General features: G+C 43.1%; 1 protein-coding gene across 5 annotated transcripts in view; it reads left to right on the top strand.

The window, feature by feature from the left end:
- The window catches only part of CDRT4 (CMT1A duplicated region transcript 4), a 30,021-nt gene extending 12,499 nt beyond the window's left edge, over nucleotides 1–17,522 (top strand). For 4 of the 5 annotated variants that reach the window (XM_077166061.1, XM_077166058.1, XM_077166059.1 and 1 more), the window contains exons 2-3: nucleotides 12,193–12,270; nucleotides 13,808–17,522. In XM_077166061.1, the coding sequence (XP_077022176.1) occupies nucleotides 12,210–12,270; nucleotides 13,808–14,259 (513 nt within the window). In that variant the 5' untranslated portion in view covers nucleotides 12,193–12,209 and the 3' untranslated portion in view covers nucleotides 14,260–17,522. Of the gene's footprint in view, nucleotides 1–4,629; nucleotides 4,755–12,192; nucleotides 12,271–13,807 lie in introns of all 5 variants that reach the window. The other variant, XM_077166062.1, reaches the window with a different exon arrangement.
- Nucleotides 17,523–19,742: the final 2,220 nt, after the last annotated feature.

The raw sequence follows: 19,742 nt of genomic DNA, 5'->3' as shown, positions 1-19,742 counted from the left end.
TTCTTTAATGGTTATTGATCTAAGGGCCTATGGACAGAGCAGTGATGACAAGGATGGGATCCCTGCTTTCTTGGATTTAAAATTTTAATTTTTTTAAGCTAAAAAAATTTTCTTTACTCATAAGAAAAATGTCAGGCAGAGAGACTTCTATGCGGCAAATTAAAATAGGAGACACAATATAATAACTTGGTGCCTATTTTAGGTAGTCAGGGAAAGTCTCACGGAGATGACATTTAGGCTGAGTCCTGGTTTATAAGAACTAACAATCCATGCAAAGATCAGGGGAAAGTAGATTCCAGGCAGAAGGAGAAGCTGGTGAAGGTCCCTGCTCTCAATGCTTTATCTGAATTAGCTCAAGTGGAAACTACCTTGGTGGGTTTGAAGAACAGAAGGAAGGCCAATGTAGTGGGGCAGTAAGAAATGGAGAGAGTGGAACTTGGCTAAGCCTGGAGGGAAAGGAAGAGGATAGATGAAGGAGAGCTTTGTAGGCCAAGGCCAGGAAATACATCATGTCCTAAATGGAATGTTAGGCAGAGGAATTCTTCACTGTGATTCATGTTTTGAAAATATCACTCTGGGTCCTCTGTGGAGAAGGGATTTATGGGGGAAGAAAAGTAGAAGCCAAGGGACCAGTTAGGAGATGGTGGTGGCTTGGACTTGAGAAGTGAAATAATGGTGGAAGATAGAAGTAGGGAGGAGAACACAGGATTGAAGATACTAAATAAGGAAGCAAGACGAGTCAAAGTCATTGTCCATATTTTAGGTTCAGGCAATTTTGTGAATGGTGGTGCCTCTTTTTGTGATAGAAAAGACTGGAGAAGAACATTTTAGGGATAAAATCAAGAGTTCTGTTGGATCCATGAGAAGTCTGAGATCCTATTAAAGATATAAGTGAAGATACAAAGAATGCAGTTTGATATATATGTCAGGACTTCGGGGGTGGGGTCAGGTTAGAGATAATGATGGTATTTATAGCCATAGAACTTGTTTGATGTTCCCTGGGAGAAGTGTGGAGAACAAAAAGAGAAGAAGGCCCAAGAAACAAGCACATTTGGCAGAAAATCCCAGGGATGTATTGGGTGGGATGAGCATAGGGGGTGGTCTCCAGATATCAGTGTCTTATTTTCAGCTTTTCCTATTCTGAACACAATTGTGTCAGTTTGCTCAAGTCTCCAAATAAAGGCAACATCTTTTGAATGCTGATAATTTTCTCATGATAAAGGGATAAATGAAATTTATAATAGTCATTGTCTACCTTTTGAGAACACATGGAAATGAAGGATTCTTTTCCTAGAAGGACTAAGAAGGGTTTCCCTGGGTATCTGAGCTGTAGCTCCTCCCCGGGTCTTGGAGGACATGTAGCTTCTTAGGAGGTGGAGTGGGAGACACTTCAGGGCAAAGACAAAAGGACATGACAAGGAGTGAGGGCATAAGAGCCCAGCAAGGATGGGTAATGATGGGGCGTTTTAAAGATTGGGGTTTAGAGTGTGAGTGTGTGTGCATATGTAAATGCAGACAAGGGTGTATACTGGGAGAATCATGTACTAGGAGATGAGATTGGAATGGTTTGTAGGAACTGGATTTTAAAGGTCTTGTATACCAAGCTAAGGGCTTTGCACTTTTATCTTGCAGGTAATGGGGAGGAAATAAGTTTTGAACAGAAGTGTGACATGATCAGATGTCCCTCAGTTGTTTGTCTTTGCTTAGAATGTTATGCCTTTCTTCACCTGGTGCAGTCTTTGGCATGCAACAGGCATCCTGCATGTATGTGTTGAATGAGTGAATGAATCTATTTGTGAATGATAATTGTTGCAGCAGCCATGTGGAAAATGAGCTGGAGGGAAGGAAAATAGAGCTAAGAAGTCATGTTTGGAGGATGGGGCCTGAATTTGGGAAGTAAGAAGAAGGGGGAGGGAAGTCAAGTTTCTACTTTGAGGGTCATAAAATATGTGATGTCGTTAACAGAAGCAGCAGGAAGATAAAGGAGATGCTTGTAGAAGGATCAGATGCTGACTTGGCTTCGAAAAGATTTAAATTTCTTGGGAAGGCAAAATACCTAGGGGTAAAATATCAAATGAACAGTTGGAAATGACAAAGGCTCAGAAGAGAGATGGGTCCTAGGAACAGATTTTGGTAGTTGTTAATATCCAAATGGTGCTTTAGGTGTGGAGTGATAAGATTTTTGGGGAGTGATTAATTCTGACTAAACTGAAAGGTAAATAATAATTCAGAATTCAATGTAGTAACTTATAATGGGACGCATACCTACAAGTTATTTGGTGTATCAATTTTCAGAAGATCACTTTCTGAGCATAGTATTACAGAGGAAAAGGGACACATCCAGCAACTCATAGAGCCAATGAACCATTCCTTTTAGTCAATTACTTCTCAGAGTCTGATTTTTTTTTAGCATTTTTTATTGTATAATATAACATATATACACAGCAAAGAAAGAAAAAAACAATAGTTTTCAGAGCACTCTTCAACACGTAGTTATGGGACAGATCCCAGAGTTTGTCATGGGCTATCATACCATCATCTCAGATTTTTCCTTCTAGCTGCTCCAGAACATTGGAGGTTAGAAGGAATAAATATATTTTTTATATCACACTCGACTTGTGTTTTTTTTTTTTTTTTTTGGGTGAAAAATACCTCTACCTCTCCTTGGGACTGAGAACAGGCTCCCTCTCAGACCCCATTTCAGTTTTCCATGTCATTACTGGTGGGCCATGCGCCAATGAGTAATGACCCTTGGATTTGGTAGCATCTTTAGAGACCATGGTTGCAAATATTCTACCTGCTCTTTGTCCAAGAATATAGGGAAGCGGGGAAGACACTGATCAACTCACACAGTTGATAGGGAGTGGCTTTGGCAGTACAGAGGTTTTGGGGAGACTAGAAATCTTCCATGAACAACATTTCTGAGCACCTTCCTATGCTGTGGTATGAATAGGAGATGAGCACCAATAAGTCCTTCATTTTTAAACACGCTGCTCTCCTCACTTAGAGTGGCTAAACTTAGGAACACTTTCAAATCCCCAAAATGGGGTCTGATTAGTAACGGTTCATTTGCTTGATGGATTGTTAAACTGCCTCTAAAATAACTGTTCCTAGGAACCTTTAACTACATGATACAATGCTAGAGCAAAAATACAGATTCACAAGGCATGTACATTTTGTGATTATAATTATGTAAGAAACTGGGCTGGGAGCACATAGATCATAGTTGTGGGATAGCATTGAGATTTACAATCAATGCTATTTTCCAAACTTTTACAATGTTGGTATACAATTTCTGTTATGAGAGCACATCCAAAGAAATACAGCAAAAGGGCATGTGCCTTGAATTTCTTTTCTAGGATGGTAGTGATTTGTACTATTTCCTCCTTATGATCTTCTAGGGAATGTGCTGGCTGGCCACACTTGGCTTATAGTACAGAGTTCATCTCTGCAGGATATTGAAACCTAACTTCCTTCACTTCATATTCCAACTTTAGCTGCATTGAATATCCACTTACAAGTGCACCTTCCTTTGCTTTGACCCCCAATGCTGCACCTTCCTTTTATTTGTTATCCATTTTGTAAGTTGTTTCAGGAGCAAAATTGCCATTGCTGGATATGAATGAATAACATACACTCCAAAAATATAGCTGAACTCTCAATTTTCAGGGGAGTGGGATATGACTTATTTTGAAGATGGTTCAAGTGTGGATATTCTAGCCCCCAAATAATTAGGAGTTTTGATTCAATCATAATTTAAGGTTGCCCATGACCCAAGATTTGGGTGCGATGTGTGATTTATGTACGTCTCACATTCTGGCATGAACTGGTATAAATGTGTGATATCTGAGGACATTATATCAATAGGCTGATGGAATAATTGAATTTTATAGAAGTCAGCTGCTTTTTTAGTCTTTGCTTCTAGGCAAGCTCTAAAATGCAAGTCAACGTTCTTCAAAGTAAATGCTGATGTGGATTCCACTTGCTTTGAGCATTTTAAAAGGGGGTGGCCTGGCCCCTTGATTGAGACCAGTCCTGGAAATTGCCTGGCTTCTTCCCACAAATGTTCCCAGGTTCACAATGCTTCCATTGTTTGAGTGGAGCAGGACTTCCTTTTTCTGATTGATTAGACCTTGTGAGGCTACACGTTTCCACGTTCCCATTGCTGGGGAGCCTGGAGTCAGGCGAAGAGAGTGTCTTTGAGGCTCAAATTGCTTAAAGCCTTTCAACCCTGGTTTCCTGAACATGGGGTTGTAAGGCTCTTTCTTCCTGTCTTTTCCACATCTTTCCTACTTGTCTAGCCCATCGACATTTCAAGTCTACTCCAAAATGCTTGTGGAAGGTAAAGGTTGAAAAGCTGTGCTCTGATTATGCCTGTTTGCCTTTTCTGGAAATTTTCATTTTTAAAGTCAGCATTTGACCATTAAGTAAAAGGGCCACTAGTGCTTCTTGTCTAATGGGTCTTCTCAAGATGCCTTTCTTTTTATGCTTTATAGTGGGGAAAGTGTCACATTTCATTCTTTTTCCAAGTGACTATCCTGTTATTGCAGCATCATTTATATAATTGAATTTTTTCGAGGTGGGGAAGTGCATGGGCCAGGAACCTAACCCGGGTCTCCCTCATGGCAGGTGAGAATTCTACCACTGAACTACCCTGGCACCCCTTCCTATGACATCTTAAAGTAGGAGTTTTAACATCATCATTTCATATTCTTTGGATATATATAAATCCAGACTGTAGCTGTATCTGACAGGTAAGCAATGTCCAATCCTCCTTCCTGTGGTGAACGCGTAAAGGGTTTATTCAGCCATCTCAAAATTGTAGCTCAAATTTCAGAGAGCATGCCATTTGGAAAGTGCCTGCATTTTTGGTATTCTGAAAGAATGCAGACATTGGGCACTCAATGTTTGAATACACTGCAGCTGACATTTTAAAGTATGCCCACTGCCCACCATTGCCCTGTCCTTCAAGATTCAGCTCAACCATCTCCTCCTCCTGAAACTGTTTCTTTACACCCCTCTCCCCGCCACCCCCACCCCCACGCCCCAGGCTTTTATTCTGTCTTCCTTTACTGGGTTGTGAGCTCCTGAAACCCCGAGTCCTGCCTCATTTTTCTTTGTTGTCCCCACAACCTAGCACAATGCCTGGTGCATAGAGATGTTCAATATTTTGCTGAAGAATGGCTGATGGGACTTGCTTTGACTGTGTTTTGGAATTTCTCTGCCTTTGTTTCTGATGAGATGAATGGCATTTGGCATTCTTGTTTGATCTGTTATTGGCATGGGAAACAAAGCTGCCTTTATGGGCACTTGACATGGAAAAAGGTAGACCTCAAAGCAAGAGGTGAGACTGGGGCATCCGTGATGGGTTCTAGGTGAATGTGGGAGCTGCACCTCTTAGGATTGTAGTGTTTGGAGCTCAATATACATGTTCTAGTTTGCTAGCTGCCGGAATACAATATATCAGGAATGGAATGGCTTTCAAAAAGGGAATTTAATAAGTTGCAAGTTTACAGTTCTAAGGCCTATAAATGTCCCAATTAAAGCAATTCTATAGAAACGTCCAATCTAAGGCATCCAGGGAAAGATACCTTGATTCAAGAAGGCCAGTGTAGTTCAGGGTCTCTCCTTCTCTCAAATGAGAAGGCACATGGTGGACATAGTCAGGGCTTCTCAGCTGGAAGGGCACATGGCAAACACAGTGTCATCAGCTAGCTTTCTCTCCTGGCTTCCTGTTTCATGAAGCTCCTTGGGAGGCATTTTCTTTCTTTATCTCCAAAGGTCGCTGGCTGGTAGACTCTCTGCTTCATGGTGCTGCAGCATTCTTTGCTCTTTCTGAATCTCTCACTTTCTCCAAAATGTTTTCTCTTTTATAGGATTCCAATAAACTAGTCAAGACCCACCCAAATGGGTGGAGACATGCCTCCACTGAATCTAGCTTAACAACCACTCTTGATTAAATCAATCACATCTCCAGGGTGATGCTCTAATTACAGTTTCAAACATACAATTTTGAATAGGGATTAAAAGAAACAGCTGCCTTTACAAAATGGAATTCGGATTAAAACATGGCTTTTCTAGGGTACATACATCCTTTCAAACCAGCACAATGCATTTGTTGACTGCCTGAAACAATGAATGAGTGAATCAAGGAATGTTGCATGGCCACAGTAGATGAAATCTATTTCCCCTGTCAGAAAAGTAAACACCTTCAAAGTCATGCGAAGTTAAAGAAAATAGGTACAGGTATGGAAGCATGTCAAAAAGCAGTGCACCCCTCCCCTACCACTGTAAGTATTGAATCTGTATTGCCAGGTCTGTGTTAGAAGGTGGGCAATTCTTTAATTAGTTTCTCCTTTCCTCATCCCCAATGTGCTTGCTCCCTAAAATTAGGCCTGGTCTACATTAGAACATGTTGAGAACTACTAAAGCTGTTCAGTATATGCAATTTGACTTTATAACAGAATACAGTAATGGGCTCCTTTCTCCTCTTCTTTGAATGGAGGGGTGGCAGGAGGACATAATGGCAGCCACATTGTTGCAGAGGAGAAGGCAAGAGGATGCCTGTTCTTTCTCAAAAGACCACCTTACCCGCCCCGACTCCCACTCTCCTCTGCCTTAACTGGTTTAGGGGTCCCATAGGCTCACTCCCCAGCACCACTGTTGCTAAAGGCACATCAATTGATTGTCTTGTGTGCACCTCTCTAGAGCCCATTGGGTGGAAATAGGGCTGCATAGAAAGAGTTGGCCACAGACACACCCACCCCAGAATGTCCACGGGATGGGGCAGGGTAAGGAAGTGGAGCTATAACAAAGTGAAGGTCAGGGGAGGTCTGTCGAGTGTGCACTCGGTATGTCCCCCTCATCCGATATGTAGGGAGTCCATGCATATACTTGGCCTGTGAGAAAGGGGGCTCTCTGTGTCTCCAGGCTTAGTCTTTCAGGACAGAGATCAGCTCATCAACTACTCACTGCACTAAGTTGACTCAGATCCAGGAACTTCTGGAGAGACTTCTGTTTTCTTTGGATCTCAGATAAGCCTCTCAAGACACTTCCTCTTCAGCCAAAAATAAACGAGGGTTAGCCAGAGGGCAGAAAAGGAAACAGAGGGTAAGGAAGCAAATGGAGGATAAAACACAGAGGTGAACTGAAGCTCTCCATCGGCTTCCTGTTTGGGGAGATGTGATTTTCCTCCTGGGTGGAGGAAAGACTTTGTGGAGTGGCTTAGGGAGGAAGGTGAGGGATGGGAAGTAAGAAGACAAGGGCCCCTGCAGTTTGGAGCATAGAGAAGAGAGGCTGAACTGAGGGAAACAGGTTGAGTTTCCAACGAAACATTAGACATTCATGTTAGCTTGTTCTCTGGGTAGGGGTGTGCTTTGGTTTGCTAAAGATGCTGAAATTCAGTATATCAGAAATAGGTTGACTTTTACAATGGGGATTTATTAGCTTACAAATTTATAGTTCTAAGGCCATGAAAATGTCCAAATTAAGGCATTAGCAGGAGAATACTTTCTCTGAAGAAAGGCTGCCAGCATCTGACACCTCTGCACATGGGAAGGCACATGGCCAGCATCTGCTGGTCATTCTCTCTCGGATTTCACTGCTTTCAGCTTCTGGCTTCAGTGGCTTCCTCTCTCATCTTCAGTGGGTGTGTTCTTGTCTCTCAGATTTTTGGGGGTTTCTCTGAGCTTTCTCTCTTTTTCTTTTATCCTCTCATAAAGGACTGCAGTAAAAGGTTAAGACTCATTTGAATGGGGTAGGTCATAACTCCATTGAAATAACCTAGCCAAAAGGTCCCACCTGCAACAGGCCTGCACTCACAGGAATGTATTAAAATAAAATAACATGGTCTTTTTGGGTACATAACAGCTTCAAACCACCACAGGGTGCTTTTGTGCGACTCCTTAAAAAGCTGGGAGTCTCAGCTCTATCGCTAAGCAAATTTATCCTTCTTTCCTCCTAAGATGGTCACAGTTCCAAAACCAGGGCTGGAGAAAGACATTGTTTCAGAATCCACACAAATGGACTGAGGACATCCTTTCCCAGAGAATTTTTTACTGGCTAATAATTCTGTGAGATGCTGTACACAAAAAAGTAATATAAACAACCAACAGATAAATAAAGGATTCCCTAGTAAATGAGACTGGAAAGCATTCATAGTCAATCTCCCTTTTGAGAGTCACAGAACAGGTTGACATATTACAAATGGAGGAATCCTGTTGTAGAGGAATTCAACACAGCATTTTCCAAATTTGCTTGACCAAGGTCAGGCTTGCCATATTGTGTGAGATCATAGACTATGTGAATGGTGCTCCATGGGTTACATGATCTATGTGGCCATACAGGTTGATTCTCACCAGGGACCTTTTATCACGTTAAATAACATCTATTAAGATCTTGAAGGAGTCTTGCAATTCAGGGGGCACAGCTTAGAAAATACTGAATTAAGATAATGTCTCATCCATCATTGTCTGCAATCAACACTGCATTCACAGCATTAACTTGAGCAAAATATCTTAGTAGGGTTGACACATGCCAATATGCTAATCCATTCAGTCCTACCTGGAACCCACAAAATACCCAGGAGATCCTTTCGTGAGATGGTTTAGTGAGAGAAGGATGCATGTTGTTGGCACAGATAGATAGTGAGATGATTAGCTTTGTATGGCAATCTTATCTACAGCTGGTTTCCTTAGCTCAGTCCTTTAAACCACGGGTTCTCCTTCTACTTTGATTCAAGTCAATTCAAGTTATTGGCAGGTGGTGGTAGAAATGTTCCATGGCCCTTTTAAATCTTTAAAGGCAACAGAGATGCAACACTCTTAAATGAAAATATATGTCTTAGAACTGGGAAGGAATGGAGAAAGATCTGGACCTCTTCCCTCTCTCTAGGTAGTTAAAAGTAGCACCTTGTAAATATTCAGTGTTGTTTTCTTTGGTTCAGATTCTAGAACAGTGGTTCCCAACCTTTGCTGCTTATTAAAATCACCTGGGGAAGATTTTACACCTCCCAATGCCTGGCTCACATCCTGTTCCAATGAAATCACAATGCTGAGCATGAGAGCCAGGCATTGGTATTTTTAAAGACACCCCCCCCCCCGCCCCAGTAATTCCAGTGTGCAACAAAGTTTGAAGACTACTGTTTTGAAACACTTTAAATTCCAGATATTTTATTCCTACAACTATGACTCTGCGAGAAAAACAGGACAGAAATCAATCCATTCTCATCCTCCTTTTATAGATGATTTAACTGGGATTGTAAAAAAGTTAGGGAATGCGATCAAGGTCACAAAAGTAGTATCAGGCCTAAGGCAAGTGCCAGTCCTCTGAAATTATCTGGGCTAAACCCAACATATCAGACTTGATTCTGGAAATGGTGGGATGAGAGGTTGGGGGCAAGGGGAGCTAGGAAAGCTCAGTGGATTGAACATGGGCCTTTGTGTCTGTAGCAGAAACAAGAAAGCCACTACACTGCTGTGTCTCTGGCCCCTCCCATCAATATGTGTTCTGTCTGTAGAGTGCTGGTTTGCATTTCACTTATAGGAACATAAAATGGGACCTTTGTGTTGGAAGTGAAGGAAATTATAAAATCCCACAGCTTGTTTTCAGACTTAAGGTCAACTATTTGTCTCCTTTTATATTCAAGCAAGCACCCCCCATGAGTTCTGAGGCAGCCTAAAGCATTCTGTCCCTTGGTTTCAGAGGTTTCCTAGTGCTGGCATTAGTAGGTCTAAGGAAATTCACCCATTTTATAGAATTGTCCTATTGGCCACACAGGGATGCTGTAAAGGTCTGTCTTAGTTTGCCAGAGATGCTATGACAAAACAACAAAGTTTGGCTAGAGCAAGAATTTATTGGCTCACAGTTTAGAGGCCAGAAATTCAAGATTCTGACCATGCTTTCTTTCAGAATCTGGTGTCCTGGTGATGGCAGTCTTTCATCACACAGTGATTTCTCTTTCTCTCTGAGTTCTTCTGACTTGGAGCTTCTACTACCTGATTGCGTCTGAATTTCCACCCTTTATAAAGCCTCCAGTCATAGGGATTAAGGGATTCAAGTTGGCCACAACCTAACCGATAATAACATCTTCAAAAGGTCCCATTTACAAATGGATTCATAAGCATTGGAACACAGATTAAGACTTGAACATGTCTTCCTTTCATGGGGAACATGATTCAATCCTCAATGGGATCTGCTGAGATATGAAGAGAAACTTTGAGCAAGATGGTGGTTATACACATGCATGCTGGTTTTGGAACAAATAATTCCCTAATATATGGGCTTCTCTGAGCCTTCAGATTTCATTGACTAGAATGAAGAATGAAAGGAACTACCATCCATAACTCCCCAAATATCACCAACTCAAAAAATTTTTCTACCCTCTGGCATGATTGATTAACCCTGTTTTACATATGGGGAAAAATGCAAAGAGAAGTTGGAAAGAGATTTCTAACAGTTCTACAAACATTGAAGATAAGTCAGGGGACATTCTTCATTGGAGGTGACAGGCATGGGCTGGGATACCACATGGATGGGGAGCCCCAGGCTATGCCAGATTTGTAATGGATACCTTAAATTCTGAGATTTTATTCATGAGTTGCTCCATATTTGTGGTATGTCTTAGAATAGGAAATAAGATGCTTCAGCATCCAAATGCATTTTTTAAAATTACATGATACTCTGCCTAGGCTAGAAGATTATTTGAGCATAATTTCTTTCCTAACCTCAAAAAAATGATTTAATGAATTCTCCTAAAATTCTGTTGTCAATGAAAGATTGCCACTAAAAACTCCATAGATCCTGGAGCTGAATAGATTGGAAAAACTTGATTTTTTTTTTTTACTATAAATGAGCTGTAAGACTCCTTTGCTAGGTGTACTATAACAGAATGCCAAAATTTGTGAATAATTTACTTTGCATAAATAGTGGAATTTAAGGTTTCATCTATAAATGACAGGCTCATTTATGAGAAACAAATAAAGTTTCCTTGATTAGGAAGAAAAAGGGTTGGAAATCTTGGGACTTGCATATCTCAAGGGAATGTTTCAGGTAAGAGCAAAACTTCCCTCATGTATGTTGCAGAGAAAGAAAGATCTAGAACCATTACTCGGTCGAGGTCAGGGCTAACGTGGTGCACAAAACACCAGCATCAACATCTTCTGGGAGCTTTTTAGAAATGCAAAAGGTCAGGTCTCAAACAGACCAACTACGTCAGAACCTCTGGAGGCATGCCCAGGTATCTGTGTTTTAACTAGTTCTCTGTGCTAAAGTTTGAGAAGCACTGACCTAGATCAACATTTCTCTTAAGTGTGTCCTCTGGACTAATATCATCAAAACTACCTGTAGCTCTTGTCCACTTGGCATCAGTAGGAAATGTTCCATGGCACCTTAAAATGTTTCAAGGGCACAGAGGTCATGTATAAAATAACGCATTCTTGGATAAAAACAAGTGTCATTGGAACTGGAAAGGAAACACAAAGATCTCCTAGACCTGTTTCTGGTCTCTAGGTAGTTAATGATAATAGCTTGTAAATCTTTAGTTAGTAAGTTTGATTAGAACAGAGTGAGCTGAATCAGCAGCTCTGGGGGTGGGGCCCAGCCATCTGTGTGATAACAAACCCCTCAGGTGGATGCATGCTCAAGTTGGAGAACTGTTGGACCATAAGTCCCATTAAATTGCCCACCCATTTAGCCACAGGAATTGAATTCTTCCTCACTCAGCCTGTGCTCAGGACCCAGGCTTCTCTCCTGAAGTGAATCCATGCAGCCAACTCCTGGCCCCTGCTCTTTGCCCAGCCCCCACTGTTCTTCCAGGCTGAGCTGGAAGGAGGGAACTTGACCATATTTACATGGCTTAAGATTTGACCTCCTGTAGATGAGTTGGCATGGTTTTGAAGTTGGAACACTTTCCCTTCACCTGTTCATCTTCAATATATCCTCTGGTCTTGCATCAGCACTTAGTCCTTTAAAGCTAGGAGACCAGAAAAGAGAACTCCAAGGATTGTCAGGACCTCCTACACTGGGCACCCCCAGCTTCTCTGCAGCTCTCAGAAGGTGTGATTCTCTTCTTTGAGGGTGGAATCCCTTAGCCTCATGCATACCCTGGGACTCAGCGTTCTTGGGGTAGCTCTAATCACTTTTTTCTCAGGTCAGTTTGGGGCAGCCCCAGATAACTACTGTGTTTTCCCAAAGGCATGTGAACATCTGGCATGGAGAATGCTGTAAAAATGAAAGAGACGATCGATGTAAGGAAGGAGGAGAAAGATGAAGGTAGGGGCTGGGGTATTAACAATGGAAACTCCTAGGGTGTGGCTGGCTAAGGTTGGAATATTTGGGGTGCAGAGACATAGAGGAAGGGACCAATGAGGGCCCACCATGGTTACACTGGTAAAGAATATAATATGCTCAGAAGATGGTAGGGTGTTGTCCACATAGCTTTAGGTTTGCATCTCAGGGATATGCCCTAATCACAAGATTTCTGCATTTTGCATTTGTTTCTAAGGAAAAACAATGGAACCGTTAAGTCTGTGCTTGGAAGCTTTGATGTCCATTTTCTAGTGTGAGAAGATGTCACCCATTTTGCCTTCCTCAGGCAGAGTCATGCATGACTCTTGCAAGGAGATGGATTCTTTCCTCAGCACATTCTTCACTGGCAGTTCCACTCCCAGACAATCTCCAGCTTCTGAAGGTCCCGGAGGCAGCTGGACAATGTCCCTATCATCAGCATCTTGTCTTGACTATTCCCATTGATAGAGTTTTCCACCAACTTCTTGTTGGACCTGGGAGGATGAATACTATTGATGTAATATTAATATATTGATTGGAAAGTATGCATCTCCTGGGAAAATAGAGAGAGGGAGCAGCTACAGGAGAAAAATTTTGAGTCTCTTCTACTAGCTAGAGTGATGCTGTAAGTGAGAGAAGAGAGGGAAGGACCTGCCTGTGATTAAATATTTGCAAAAGAGCAGCAGGCTGCTTGGTAAGCTAATGGGTAAGATTTCTAGCAAAGCTCCCCTGCCCAGGCACCCAAAACATCTGGCCAGAACCTGTAGTAAAAAGCTCATAGGTTTTTGAGTCAGTTAGACCTGGGTTCAAATCCACTACTTGCTAGTTTTGTTAGGTTGTCAGCCTTAGTTTCATCCTCTGTTAAATGAGGATAATGCCCACCTTGTAGGGTGAAAGGATGAAATGAAGTGGCAGAGGCCAATAGTTAACAATTTGCGACAATGTTAATAGTTACCACTTACCACTTGTGACATATGCTGACAGCTTTACTTAAATTATATTCTTTAAGAAGTTGATCTTATTCTAATTTGCATTTCACAGATGAGGTAACTAAAGTTTAGAGGCTTAACAAACTTGTTCAAGGTCCACAATTAGTAAAAGGGGTAGAGAAGAAATTTGAAGCCAAGCAGTCTGACTACAGACTCTTCTTAGCCCTTTAAACATATGAGATCATTTAATCCTCATGAAAACCTTAATGGTAACCTTTCTTTTTAAAATGGAAATTCAGAGTTTCAATAATTTGTCTGAGGTCACACGAAAAACTTTAAAACCAAGCCTCTTGATTCCAAGGTGCCTGTCCTTTATAATTATGTTCTCCTTTTAATTGCTATGCCTCATGGCATATCCTTCTGTCCCCCAACTTTGAATTGGATTTTATTCCTATCAGAATATTCCTCTAGGAGGTAGAAGGGCTATTGCGTACAATGGGGAGGACTACAAATTGTGGTTCTAATACCCTCCAATTCTTTAAAGAGTTGAGTTACTGTGTCTCTAACTTGCCTCTCTTTCTCTTTGCTGGAAGAATTAATAGAAAACATTGAGTTTCCCGCGACTCTGTTTGAAAAGCATGAACCGTGGCCAGGCTATGTCACATACACCTCCCCGATGGTGAACAGACTCATCGAGAAGAGCAAAGCTAGAGAACTGGAGTGCATGCAAGCCTTGGAGGAAAGTCGACCGGCACCAAGGCAGTGCAAAGCTTCTGGCATCATTCAGCAAAAAAGGAGAAAGTCGCCCAAGAATTCTGGCAAAGTTATGTTCAAGAACCCGTTGTCAGGGGCTTCGTTATCGGTTTGGGGTGCTTATCCCATGGTGACCATGACTTCCACCATTGTTCCAAAACCCACACTCTTCCTCACAGATGCTAGAGATGGTCCCACTGCAAGCTATAACAAGATCATCTTCTCCCGAAAACACTTGATGAGGGTATTTCCACACACCTCACCTATTGGTCAGCAAGGAGAAACTGCCTAATGTGTAGCAAGGAATTTCTGCAGCCACCCTGCCTGACTGTACAGCAATTAACCACAATTTGCCACAAATTTCACTATGTCCTTTAAATTTGAACTCGTCCCAAGCTCATGCAGAAGTTGGCTGAGATAAATCAGAGTGCAATGTGGGCCCATGGGTGGATGGGGACAGCCCCTCCAGCACCCACAGCCTAGGCGGGCTGGGTCATCCCAGGCTTCTGCCTCCTACCTAGAGATGCTTAGAATCTAACTATGCTTGTAGGGCTAGGTTCAGGCAGGAGGTAGAAACCGCATCAGTCATTTTAACAAACAGCATCTAATACACAAGAATCATTAAGCAGGCTACTGAAAAGACAGAGCAGGAAGGAGGTAGCAAATGCAGAAACTAGTTATTGCCTCCAAGGCTGGGGGAAACGTTTGGAGAGAAGATATTAGACTTATTAAAAGTTAGTCTCTGGGAGAAAGACCCTGTGAGCTGAATCCTGGGCTTCTGAGATGGAGACTGGGCATGGGGGTTGGGGATGCTGCCAGCTAATGCTGGCATCCCTGAGCTCCAAGGAGAGTCCTCAGGCAGCTGGACCCCAACCTCTGAGGAGTGGGTGCTGTTTGACTGGAGCTGGTGTCTCAGAGGACACCATGAGGTTCGTTCAGAAAAACTGCTGCAAACTGGATTAAAATGTTTCTGCAAGGAACTCTCATTGCTGGAGGAATGGAACAGCCACATGAAGCCAATAGAAAGTAGCAGGAAGCACACAGAAAGGAGCGTCCTTTCTTCCACCTCCAGCCTTCTAGCTTCCTCTAGAGCCCCCTACTGGCAGAGCCTCTTGGGGGAGTAACACTGAAATTTGGTTTGCAGAGAACCAGCCTCTCAGCATCTCAAAGCAAAGTATAAAAGGATGGATTTGATGCCAAGAGAAAACTAAGTTATTAACCAAACCAGCGGGGTCCAGGGAGATATTAGAAGATATTAAGTCTTTCTCTGATGTTCTGTAGTCAGCAGCACGTTCTTTATCTCTTCTGTGTATGGAATTTTCTACTTGGCAGGAAACCTGTTTCCATTCTCCCTGCTGTAGTAGGTTTATGAAACCCAAGAATATGTATGTTGTTGGCCCATCTGTGTTTCTCTGTAACTAAGGCGCTGTTCTGACACACTGGGCAGCTGTTTTCGAATAAATTCTTTGGCTCCCGCACACAATATGGTATTTACCCCTTTGCAAATTCCACGGTCAATGTTGAAACCGTTGACGTTTAACCTTCTGATCCTGCTTCTCATTTCCGCTTTGCTGGAGGTTGTATGGGTCTCAAACAGTTACACCCTCTGCCTCCTTCCCACCCGTGGCCCTGGACCATGTCTTGAAGGCAAATAGGTTCTTTGACCGATAAAGCATACAGGAAAGCTTTTACAGTCATAACTGCGTAAGCAAAGCGCCAATGAAGTGATTCCAGCCAGATGGTCTAGGGGTGGCCTGGGACTCTCTGACTGGACTGGAATGGGTGGCTGGGGTGGCACCTCAATGGAGGGATCTCCAAGTTGTGCCTTTATTAATTGGAGGTCTAGAGCATCCACTCTGGGATGAGAGCAGCACAACATGAGCAGCCAATCCTCTTCCTTTTTGGCCCCCAACTTCCTTATTTAGAAGATATGAAGCATTGTTTTTAGGACACACCTAGCTGGGGATTTTGTCCTTCCAATCTTGTATGGGGAAGTCCTCAGAGAGTCCTGGAAGCCCCACAGAGCAGGGATCAGAGCACAGAATGCTGTCAAAGTCCCTGCATGGGATTCTCAATCAGCTCCCAGCCATACGTCTGTGGGAAGACACTAGAATAAGGATGAGAATCTCAGCCTTGCCAGGCCCTCGAGGTCATGTCAACAGATGGCAAAGTGCTTTGTGGGATGCGTCCAAGCCAATGTCCACATCTGTGCAACAGGGCTGTTTTTAGCCTTGGCCAAACTGGAAGTTTTTTGCCATCTTCCAGGCCAATGGTCTTATTTCAGGAGCTCTCCCTTTATCAGTGAGAAAAGACAGATGGAGAAACTGGGGGTGAGGGTAGAGGAGAAATAATTCGGAGGAAAGAAGTGAACAGATTTTACTGAGATTTGCTGGAATCTGATGTTGTCAGAACCTGGCTTGAAGTTCAGCTTTGGATGTAAATTTTATCAAATCATTGGGAAATACTCTTTTGTCTTCCTTCACTACTCTCTTGACCCAAGTGTGCATACTTTGTGCAGGGTGAACAGACATGTATGGAGAGGCCATTGAACTGAGTGCTCAGATCCCTCTCTCTCCTCCCAATCTCTACATTCTAGCGCAAATAAAAATTCCTGACCCACCTACAGCCATTTTAGGAAGCTTATATCCTTGGGGTCATAGCAAGGCTCATGGTTTCAATTCACTGTCCCTCAAGAATCAGTTGTTCAGCCACCAGGACGGTCCATTCTTTTTGACAGGCAAGGGATGAGAGAAGCTACAAAAATTTAGGGCAAATTAGAAACCTGTTTCCCTGAGATTGATTCTGCATGCCTGTCAATCAGAAAGACTTTTGTAGAGGGCAAAATTAGTAGCAGAGAAAGTTACAGCTGGAAGAAGGCTCATCCTAGCTCACATTTGGATGTATCAGAGCTTGCTGATGCTCAAAGACTTTTTCCCAGGCTCCTCCAGTTGCCTGACGTGGGAGAGGCACTTTGGGACTCACCAAGTTCAGGGCCAATTCCCCACTACCCCAAATACCTCCTGCTTGGTTTTCTCAGTGTCAGTCACTTTGGTGACTCCTCAAGCAGGGAGATGGTTTCAGCCTGTCACTGGGGAGCCATGGATGGCTCTTCTACAAAGCCCCCTGCTGTGAAACAGCCTTGTGAGAAACCCCTCTTTATACAGCACACCCACCCAAAGCCAGTTCCCTATGTGCTGCTGGACTCACAGAACTCGGGGGAGTAAGATCAAAAGTGCAGAGGAGCCCTGGACAGGATCTGCCATGTTTACTGTCCTATCTCCAGGGATGACCTGCTGCCTGGCATACGGTTGGTGCTCACATATTGGCATATAGTTGGTGAGAGGAGATTGTGATACCCTAAACAAAATGCATTGGGAAGAAGTGGTTTCTTTCAAAACAGAGAGGGGAAAAGCACTTTGTCAGTGTTCTTGTTATAAGGCTCCTTCTAGTCCCAATAGTGTGATTCAAATGAAGTATTCCATAGGTGCCTTTTGTGGGCCTTAGAAGACATTGGAGCAATAGAATGAATAGGTGACACAATCTCTTAAAACCTAACATCTGGTCATGTTGTTCTTTTAACTAACCCACGCTGTTCATCTGATGGAATCCCCAGTCAACTATTTTGTTTAGTTTTCATCAAAAGGTACATAATCTCATGGGCTTGTTGATTTTCTTGCCTCTGTGTTTGTAACCAGGCAGGTTGAGCATCCAACAAACACACACTGAGTGCTTCCTTGAACATGGCAGACCCAGGCTTAAATTCCAGCAGCAGAGCCATTAGATGATTGCATATATTATGTTACTCAAAGCACAGGGTTCTGTCAGAGTGTATTCGTGTTAGATTAATGACATGCTCTCTCAGGCTCGTGGAAAGGGGATTACCATGGAAGGAGGCAGGATTAGTACCAGGACAGCTGCTCATTAAAAAAGAGTGAGGTCACAGCAAAGTTGGGGCCAAGCTGAATTTTAGTGGCCTGGTAAGTTTTGAAAATTTTATATAAGGACCTTCAGTTTACACTCAGGCCTCACTCACATTTCTGTTTCTGTTGCATCATGGAAGTCCTTGCCCAGTTGAGACATAGGTTTAGTGCATCTTGTTCTACAACCCTGGTGACAACATAGAGGAAGTGGCAAGTATTTGCATACTGTGTACTCCCAAACACTTCTTGCTTGCCTTTCCGTCCTGAAGGACTGGGTTGTAGTCTCATTGCTGAGCAGCTTCAAAGGAGACCTTCAGGCCTCTTTACTGTCTCCCCAGGCCTGGGGCAAGTGCCAGGTCCCAGCCTTAAGCATTTGGCTCTTAGCCCACCGAACCCCACCTCAACCTCCCTAGTTCTCCAGAGCAAAATGACTGGTTCTGACTTTCCATTTCTTCTGCTTCTTGACAGCTTCTCCGGGTTTCCGTAGCTTCTCTACAGCCTGGGGCATGGGATGCCTTTCAACCTGGGTGGGTGGGGGGGAATACTGTTTTGTTTCATGGTTTTCCTTGCTTGACTTTATGCACACTCCATCTTCTTGCTCCATATCCATATAGTTTCCTCCTCCTTTCTTCCTTTCCTTCTTTCCTCCTTCCCTTTTCCCTCCCTTGCTTTTGATCTCCATTGTTGATTTGCTTTATTTTTGGAATTGCAAAATTAAATAATGCTTATGGTAAAAAACACAACAAAACAAACAAAACCTCAGGCTTCCCTTAAGTATAAGTGACCCAGTTGACTCTAACTACCTAACCCTTGAGAGAAAGGTGTCCCTTCAATAATCAGACACTAGTAGTTGGAACTTCCACTCTAAGGACAATAAGTCCTCAAGCACTTTCTGGGAAGTTCTGAGGAATGCTTGTATATTCCACAAAAGAATCCTGGTGCCCTTGTCACCCCACCCAGACCTTCATCCTAGAAGCAGCTGTTTCAGGGCCCCAGATCTCTCCCTTGTCTTGTTTCATCTACCCTAGCCACTGGGGCCCCCTGTAGCTTCCCAAAGCCTAGCTCTGCCCAGGTTGTAGCTGGCAATTCTACCCTGAAGGCAGAGGAATAGCAGAAGCACATCAAAGCAAATAAAAATTGCTACCAGAAGTGGTTACTTTGTGGGGGAGGACATAAGCTTAAATCTGATTTCTGCTCTTGCCTAGCTCCTAACAGGCCTCCCCTGGGGGCATGGTCTCTCCAGCACGGTCTCAGTGTATCACCATTAACTCAGAATCCAGGCCCAATTACCACTTAATCTTGAAGATATGGGATGCAGTCTTTTTTTCCCCCATCAATAGTCTGCTTCTTTCCTTGTTAACAGGTAAAATTGCCTCTGTGATCACGTCAATTGCCTCATTCGTAACTTATGGCTTAGATCCCCTGGTCTGGAAAAGGCAATACAATATTCAACAGTGCATTTCCTCATGCCTGACTTCTCCAGTGTGGAATTACAGTGCATTTGAGGTTTCAGAACAGCGCAACAGAGCAGAGAGCTTTTACCTGGTTGTCCTTAGGATCCTATGGCCAGAATGTGGGGAAGTTATGCTTTCTGATTTCTCTTGGGTAGCTCTTGGACAGAACACATATGGAACCACCTCAAACTCCACCACCACCACTTCCACCATCACCATCTCCACCACCACCATCACTACCTCTACCACCGTTACTGTCACCATCACCACCACCCTCTACCTCCCTCACCATCACCACCTCCACCACCATCACCACCACCATTACTTTCGTCAAAACCACCATCACCCATCACCCCCACCACCATTACCACCATCCCCTCTTCCACCACCATCACCTCTAA

The sequence above is a fragment of the Tamandua tetradactyla genome, chromosome 6, assembly GCF_023851605.1.
Source record: "Tamandua tetradactyla isolate mTamTet1 chromosome 6, mTamTet1.pri, whole genome shotgun sequence".
Classification (NCBI taxonomy): domain Eukaryota; kingdom Metazoa; phylum Chordata; class Mammalia; order Pilosa; family Myrmecophagidae; genus Tamandua; species Tamandua tetradactyla.
This window is presented reverse-complemented; position numbering and strand designations above follow the sequence as displayed.